We start from the raw sequence: 8920 nt of genomic DNA, 5'->3' as shown, positions 1-8920 counted from the left end.
GTCTTTATGAGACCTATAAATCTATCCTATTTTTTTTAATCTTGAATGATTATATCCTACTGGAACACACATTTGTTTGATTCCAACTTTCCTACAGTGCAGTCTCCTCAGATTTAGAGCTTCCTGAAACAATGACGTTAAATTTGTAAAGTGCCAATACGCTGCTTGGAGGAGCAGTAATCCAGAAATACTGCTGGTGAATCCCTAAGTCTGCTCTGAACATAGCTCTTCTTGTTTCATTTGTACAGTAACATTGCATCATGGTCTAAGCACTTGTTCCCTGTCTCAATAGATTCCTCAACTCTAAACTGCAAACTTGGTTTCGGCTGCTGCAGGAAGTTGGATTTCCTGCTTACTCACTCTCTCTCGTTTATTGTCATCTTCCTCTTCCTCCACAGGAGTTCTCCCCTTCAGACTACAGGAATAACTCTGTGTCCAGCAGAACCCCCACCCCACCAGGGCGCTACTCCCCCCACAGCCCCATCGATCGGGATGTTCCCATGTCCCCTCGTCGCAGGTAAATATCCACTTGCATTGCAAACATCCATTATATCTAAACCCAACATGAAAGGACATCCTAACAATGGCAGAATATACTGAGGCTATGAACCCGCCCCATTTAGGTACGTTAGTTGAGTTTATCTGACAGAATATGAAGATATATATTTTTATATTAATCCGGTGTTTTCTTTAACATTGTGCAATTGTCAAATGTATTTACGTTCAGGCCCAGTGGGGTTTTCTGCCTCTTCTTCTTCCTATATTGTGTTATATGTTATGGTTGAATTGTATAAATTGTGCAGTTAAACTCAAATTTTAAAATATGATATCATCTTGCAAATGCAACCAGACATATACTATATATACATGTATACATATACAAGTTGATGCTTGCACTGCATGTTACAAAAGTGGAAAACCCACTACTTGTATACTATTCTTTAACGATATGCTGGAATATGAACAACCAGATGTTCCTTACTCAAGAAACACAACGTGCAGAAATGCCTTTACACTTGAATCAATTTTCGACCCTTCAAAAAGTTCCTCTACAGAGATTAAAGTGTAGAGCACAGTCTGAACAGCAGCAGGATCGTGTCTTATCTTATAAGAGCATATCTTGTAAGCATTTAGCGCCATCTACAGGCCAGTAGAGGTTACACTCACAGGTTCAAGCCTACGAAATGAACATGACCTGGTCCAGAAAAGCTAATTTTCCCAGATGAAGGAAAACATTGAGTATAATCTAGTTCTACGAGTAATAACACATTTAACAGATATCTTGTTGTAACCTACATGTATGGTAAGGTTTGAGGCTGTATTTATTGTACTTGGTTATTGGATGTGAACTCATCTAATCCCTATGGTATCTTCTTTCATCTACAATAGGGTTACATAATCAAGTCTGACAGTTTAAACATGAAATGGTCACCACAAGACAAACACAAATCTATTATACGGATAATGTGTTTATCAGTGGTAAGAATATTGCAATATTTCCCATATTTGGAATTCATCTGGAACAAACCTCTGCTAGAAACATTCTTTCCTATATTTTATTTAAACGTAACCCTCTCTTAAAGTCTGTGTGGAAAGACAGTAAAAAGGACAAATGGACTAAAACATCTTCAAAAAAACTGCATTCATTATGTCTACGAGTGTTAGTCAGCTTGTGTATGCAGTGCTGTGTTGCAGCTGACTGTAGATGCTTCGTTTGCAGCTGCACTCGTCGACTACACATGAACTCTCAGCCTTTGGGACTCTATTGTGTCCACCATCTGAACGTCAGTTGGCTTTTCCCTGCTTCGCCCTCTGATGAGGTGATGAAGCTGTCATGTGACTCAGTTCATAGCGTGCAGGTGCCGTCCTCAGAACATTTTTTTTTGGATGCACCTACCAATGTTTTGATTCTCAGCAGGAATGAAAATCTTCTTGTGTCCACTCCGTGCTGCAGAGCCTGCTTTCTGTGTTTTCACAGCGAGGGATGGCTGACTTTGGCCCCTGTTCCTCTTTTGGTAACCACCACCAGTGATATGACGTGTCAGCAACTGCATATCCAAACACCCATATTCCCCCAAAATGTCAGATTTGGACTTTTCCCCCTGATTGGCCCCCAGTCTGAAGCCCCCAGCCTGAAAAGCAAGCCTCTCCCTTTTCCTCCCCAGCCAATCACAGACTCAGTAACACCCAGTAACCCACCCCTTCATGTCGCATGTCCAATGAGTGTCAGCTCAGAGGCACACCTTTCAGTCAGGCTCTTGTTTTTCTGTCTCGTCTGGTTTAGATAGAGGTGTGTGTGTTTCGGTATCTTGTATTGTTGTTCCTCTTGTATGTTGCAAGTTGCTACAGCAGTGTTAGATATACACAGAGTTCCTGGAGAGAATAGTTGAGCTCCATTTCTTTGTTCCCTCTCTTTCTGTTTGAGGTGAGTCCTGTCATTTTGAGTTTGGTCATGTGGATTTATTTTGTCAAGATGGGCCGGCTTTGGTTTTGCACTGCTTGTAATTCAGGCTGAGCAATGTGGTTGGAATTTGACTGTAGTTGTGAACTTTGATATGTTTTGGCTACGCTCATGTGCTATGACTAGATCCTTATCATTGCATTGTGCCAAGTTTGGCTATGGCTCCCAGCAACACATTCATATTAGATGCAGCCATTGTGTAAATGTGAGAACACTTAAAAGGAACGACTCAGATGACAAACTCCTCTGAAGTTGCCTGATACTTTGTGAACTCTTGACTGCTTCCTCTTCAAATGTGTGCACTCGACTGGTTTCTCAGATGCATGCTGCCCCCCCTTCCTCACTTCTGTTATTTGTTTTCCTGCCTTTTGACCTCAACTTTCCATTTGTTTAGAGAATGCCATTTCAAAAGAGAGATGGTGAGCGAGGCAAAAATGGAAATGGATTTCTGAGGGTGGAGCTGAGCATGTGGAGAACTTGGAGGGTGTGCTTTAGAGGTCTGTTTTCAATTTGAACCATGTTCAGTGATTCAGAGGGAAAGGGTCTGAGAGCCTTGGTCGCATATTTGTTGTCTTGTCTGTTTTCCATCTCTGATTTCAGCCATATTCATTTAGAAGGAAGCCTAAAGCTGAAATACAGACAGGAGCAATGCACATACTGTACACAGCCCACCGTCAAGGTTTTAAACCCATGTCGACATGTGACGTGTTGTTTTGTATAACACACTGAGGCATGTTACATGTACAAGAGAGGTTGATACGTAATTTAACTGATGCCCTTTTTAGGTTTTTTGCACATTGGACTTAAAACAGACAAGTCTATTGACAGTAAACCGAGAGGTAACTCGACTGAGGAGGGGTTAATGAATAACTAATTGAACCATCCTTATCATGGGGTCATGATTGTTTACATACTAATATATAAACCAAAACACTCTGAAAGTCCTGCAGAGAGCAGTGTCTTCTCTCCATGCTGCATAAAGTAAAGGCATTTGATTCATCACAACAGGCTTGGTGTACTTACTAACACATTTTAATATTTTATAAGAGATTCCCTGACAACAGCAATCCTTAAGATTAAACCATGCAACCGGTGAGTTTTTTTTTTTTAATCTCTGGCCAAACTGTTAAATGCTCTTGACCATCCAAGTCTGCCACGTGATATTCATCCGACTGAGCATGTGGTTCACAGACGGAAAGAAAAAGCCTGAAACGAGCAAGAAGTGAATAACAGACCTGGCAGAGCATCACCAGTGAAGATACCAAGTACTTGCTGTGTGCAGTTCATAAATACCATACACTACAAAGGCTTGGACACCATTAATGTGACATGTCTGTGAAATAGCTCCAGTGCATTTGGAGAATGTGTAAAAAAAAAAAAAAGACCATCTGAATCTTAAAATCTGCCTTTGAACCTCATAGTCATTGTTTTATATCACATCCAGTGTGCATGAGTAGGCCTACGGAGCAAACACAACTCATGTGTTGCTAATATGTCACCGTCCAAACACTTCATTTGGTCCTTGTTCAACAAGTACCTACCCGTACCACTAATACCCTATAGTGCAGTGATGCTTAAAGGTATGCACATATCAGCTAAGTCACAGTAACAAACCGTTTCCATGGTTTAGCTTTCGCCCGAGCAGATTCTTCACAGCGCTGGTGTCAGTTTAAAGAGTCAATATTTGGGCAGATGTGTTGTGTGTGACAGGCGGGACACTCAGTCAGGTAGAGTGGAATGACTGGCTGACAGGCGGGCGGCAGGTGGAAGGCATCAAACCGGTTCCTACTGACAGCAAACACTCACCAGCTGCCTGCAGACAAACACAGCTGAACGTACTTTGTGTCTTTTGTGTTTCTGTGTCTTTTGTGTTTCTGTTGACTTATTAATCAGCTGTCAGTGCAGATTGTAATGCGTGTGCTTCTTCAAGGAGAGATTGGTATTTAAACACACAGGTATGGAAGTAGCTGTAAAAAACAACAAAGTGAGAGAGAGCCACTATCTAATTTCTTAATGAATTGATAGCGTAAACTACAAGAAGTTAAAAGCTTCCTGCATTCTTGGTTGTTTTCTAGCTGCTCCTACTGGATCAGAACACATTTGACTCGGATGTGACTTTTTTTATGTTGATTTTCAGGTTTCATATTTACATTTGCCTCTACTGTGACATGTGTATATGCTTTGACGCCTGTGCTGCAGCACCTCTTGTCACCCTCTGTCCGCAGAGATGTCCCGCCCCTTATCCTATCATGCACAATGTGTTGGAGCGCTAGCCAATAGGAGCGTGAGTGTTACATAGTGATGTTACTATGTTATAGAATTAAACAAAGGATTCCGAACTTCCTCCGGAGGGAATTTGGGATTATAGCTTGTGCTGACCATTCCCGTGCACTTAAACCTATATCACACACTACAGGAAAGGAAACACCATAATAAGGCCTCTTTAAGCTTCCACCATCAGCCTTAAGTCCTCTTTGTTTTTCCTTGAGGCAAGAACCGTGATAAAAATGTGAGTAGAGTCAGAACAGTGCCTCTGGAAAGGGGATATGTTGGGGTCCTGTTGAGGGAAGATGTGTGATTGGTCACTGTTTGGCCTCCTGCCTGTGCTGTGCAATCTAGGCTTAATACTCAGAGGTCAAGGTCTCAAAGCCAGCTGCTTCCCCTTCCTTCATTTCCTCTGGTTTAAGTTAAACTGGACTCATGAGTCTTTCAGAAATGCACGTTTTCCGCTGAACACATCGCTTGACGTATGATTCCAGTAACAGTCTAACATATATTTGTATTTCCTCCATCTACAGCAGTTCGAGCTCTGACTTTGCCATGCAGAAGTTCGACAGGGACTCTGAGGTGTACAAGATGATCCAGGAGAATAAGGAGTCTCGCACGGCGCCTCGGCAGTCCAACACCTTCAAAATGCTGCAGGAGGTCCTGGAGGCCGACGAGAAAGGTGAGACGCGCTCTGCAATACAAACAAATGAGCTCAAGTGAAAATAATGGCTTTGTAGTTAGCACGCAATTCTAAAGAGTGTCCAAATATTTACACACATTTAATACTTTGAATACAAATTATCTGACATTATCAGGCATCTGTACTTAATGCTTGATAAAGGTCGAACCTACTCTAACTCAAGATAAGCATGAATATATATGAATGAGATATGAATGTGTTTGCTATACAGTCTCTTTTTTCTGCTCTAAGCGTGATTTATTTTTGGACTGATGATTAACCACAGAAATCTCTCTGCATAGGATATTTGAGGTTTCAGCTATTTTCTCAGATGCTAGATAATTCATTTCATCTCCTACAGTTGGTTAGCTGACGCGTCTCCATTTAAAAACCACTCCTGTTAGGCCTATCGTGCAGAAGGAGCGATTTAACTTCGACATATGGCCATCACCTGTGTGCAATTCACATTTTGAATACAATATTATTGAGTGCATCTGTCCTCCTTTGCTCTCTCTGCTGGGGAAATAAATCCAGAGAGCAATAACATTCTCTCATGACGTGATAATGACCGATGTGTGGAAACCCCATTTCATGAAGCGTGTCTCAGGGCTGATGAGCGATGATGGAGAGTGGGGAAAAATAAACAAGGTCCGCTGACAGAGGGTAGTGAAGGCAAACGGATTGTTAGTGTGATGAACAGAGATGCCGGCCTGTCACAACATCCCTTTGAGCAGCTGTGTGTGTGTGTGTGTGTTTGACTACAGAGGCAGCGCTGCGATTCCCAGGACTTTCGCCCAACATTCCCAAATCAAACTCATCAGTAGGAGGCGTCAAAAGCACCCACACCTGTGAGAAGTGCGGCACCGGCATTCTGTAAGTCACCTGCAGTTACACGTTCCCTGGACTCGCACTGTGAAACGTGTGAGTCAACAGAAATATAATTTGCCCTGCAGTAACAGTTGTTCCACAAGAAAGGTTTGATATGAACTGCGTGTGGTTTTATCTTTCATTTTTGGAATGTGTCACAACCAGTTATTAGGACTGCAGCACCTAATTACTGAATATAATGGAAAAGTCTTAAAGGGCCAGTGTAGTATTTACGGGTCTATTAGCAGAACATTTAATATTTTCTTGTAAAGTGAGCCCTTCATATCTACATAGGGAGCGGATACCACAGTGAGACACTAGCTCAGAATGGACAAACCTAACACTGTAGTTCTCTGAATTCCCTTTGAAGTCATGTTATGGTTAATTTAGCCTCAGCAAGGCAAAAGTCCTGAAAGATATAACTTTGTACTCGTTTATTGTAAAGGGGAAGTGTGAGCGAGGGTTTTAGGTTGGTAGCAATCTGCAACCACAATGAAATCCGTCCGTAATGCAGATGTATTTATTTCCAAAGCTGATAAAATGTTTGAATTATTTTTAAGAAACATCTACAAACAAGTGAACCTGCCTTTTTAAAACCACATTTGTAACTAATTAATTTAGGGAAGCAAGATAATACATGTCAGTGTGACATCAACATGCTAATGTTTTGCTCTGTTGCTAGTTTTTCTAAAGGATTCAAATTTAAAATGTGATGTTCTTCTGTGCTGCTACTCTTTGATTTGCATTGGAAATGAGGGAACTCCTTGCACCCTGTTGTCAGACTGTGCAGTGTGTGTGTGCCTGGTGTCTGACTCACTGCTTCCCCCCCCCCACCCCCCCCCCCCCCCCACAGCACACTGGCCGTGCGCATCTCAGACGACCGCTTCCGCCACGCAGAGTGCTACACGTGCACAGACTGCGGCCTTAACCTCAAGATGAGAGGTCACTTTTGCGTCGGAGATGTGATGTACTGTGAGAAGCACGCCAAAGAGAGGTACCAAGGCCCAGGAACGTCCCCTCAGGCCACCATCTCCCCCCGCCAGTGAGTCTGCCTCTCCACCACCCCCCCGCTCCGGACGTAGAGTGCTGCTCGTCTGCCTGAAGCTCCACACGATCTGACTCAGTTATAGACCTTGGGATGGGGCGTGAGGTGGACAATTGTCAACAAAATGGCAGAGGATGTTCTTTTTTTCTGATCACATTTAACCATATTTTGCAATATTATGATTCACTTTCTTGCCTTTCTTATAATCGTGTGAGAAGTGGGGCTTTGTTCTCCAAATGGCCTCACTTCAGTTCTTCATGGTCCCACCGGGGAAAATTGGGCTATCAGCAAGTATAGATAAAACAAATATAGTGAACACATAACAGTACAACAATATAGTTTATAACAAAAAGGCACACTTCACGTTATTCTTCACTTTATTGTGGCACAGCCGCAATGGACTAAAGCCACATCACAATGGCCAGATTCACAGAACGCCAACACTTTAGACAAAGTCACCAGGACTGGCTCTCCGAGGATCTGGATTTGAATCTTTTGAATCTCCTGCTGACGCAAAGGGACCAAAATCTTACCGACACCTGCGCTGCATGCCATTTCAAAATGTACTGTAAACAGACAGTGCTAAGTGTGTTTGTGTGTGTATGGATGCATGCTTTCACGTGCAGTGTGACTGTGTGTGTGTGCGAGAGAGGGAAGGGAAGTGGAATCCAAGTTGTTACAGATGCAAAGGAGTTTGTGAATGTTGTGCTCGTTTCAGGCCAAAAGCCCTTGAATTTTTCTATTTTTCTTTTGTAAGAAAAATGTATGAGTAGAAATAATGAAAAAAATATTTTCTGACTTGTTTTGCTTTGTTGCTTATGAGGGACTATAGACTAATGCAAAATATACAAATATTTGTGATGTTTTTGTGATTGAACTGTGTTCTATAATATAGACCATAATGTATGCACAGGACATTTAGTATGAAAAGAGTTGATGATACATTTGTCCAGTTGCAGCATCACTCGGAGATACACTATGTTCACATTTCATGTGGCACTTAATAAAATCGCACAACCTAAAGCTTCTTCGTGATGGTGACTGTGTTGGAAAAAGTGTTCAATATCATATCTGGTTCTTTACTTTATCAGGGATGTGTGCCTTAACTTAAAGTATTTATATTGACTTGCCATTATACAAGTAGACTACACTATTAGTACAGGCCAGGGTCAAACGTGTTTCTTTGCAATTCATATATGGCCAATATTTTAAACACTTCCAAGTTATATCCACCTTTTCTCATAGTTTCCTTTCGTCACATGTTGGATTGAAAACCACATGCAACTTGTTTCATTAACGGTGAATCCATTCCATAGCTGTGTCTGAGTGCTATTACTTTTGATAAACATTAATAACGTTATTAATTTAACTTTGTTCCTTTCTTAGTTGTGAAAACGTCTGACATGAAAATAGCTCTTTTACAAAAGATTGGCATTAAATCACAAACCTTCGGTCTTACTATGTGTAATAACATATGACTTAACTTGGGATTGAAAACAGGCATACCAATTAATATCTGTTAGGAGTGTGTTAGTGTTAGGAGTCATGTGACATGACAAACACAACATGAGCAAACATACTGTTGCCAATGCTTTCTGTT

At 41.6% G+C, this 8920-nt stretch overlaps 1 protein-coding gene across 1 annotated transcript; it reads left to right on the top strand.

Annotated features, from left to right (window-relative positions):
- Positions 1–292: 292 nt before the first annotated feature.
- Positions 293–8343, top strand: pdlim2 (PDZ and LIM domain 2 (mystique); the record flags this gene model as incomplete). The annotated part of the gene is made up of 4 exons (XM_010791855.1): positions 293–517; positions 5260–5408; positions 6173–6281; positions 7129–8343. Coding segments are annotated over 4 exons (676 nt in total), but the record flags the coding sequence as incomplete, so codon positions are not given.
- Positions 8344–8920: the final 577 nt, after the last annotated feature.

The sequence above is a fragment of the Notothenia coriiceps genome, unplaced genomic scaffold (assembly GCF_000735185.1).
Source record: "Notothenia coriiceps isolate Sejong01 unplaced genomic scaffold, NC01 NC01_scaffold00035942, whole genome shotgun sequence".
NCBI classification, from domain to species: Eukaryota; Metazoa; Chordata; class Actinopteri; order Perciformes; family Nototheniidae; genus Notothenia; species Notothenia coriiceps.
This window is presented reverse-complemented; position numbering and strand designations above follow the sequence as displayed.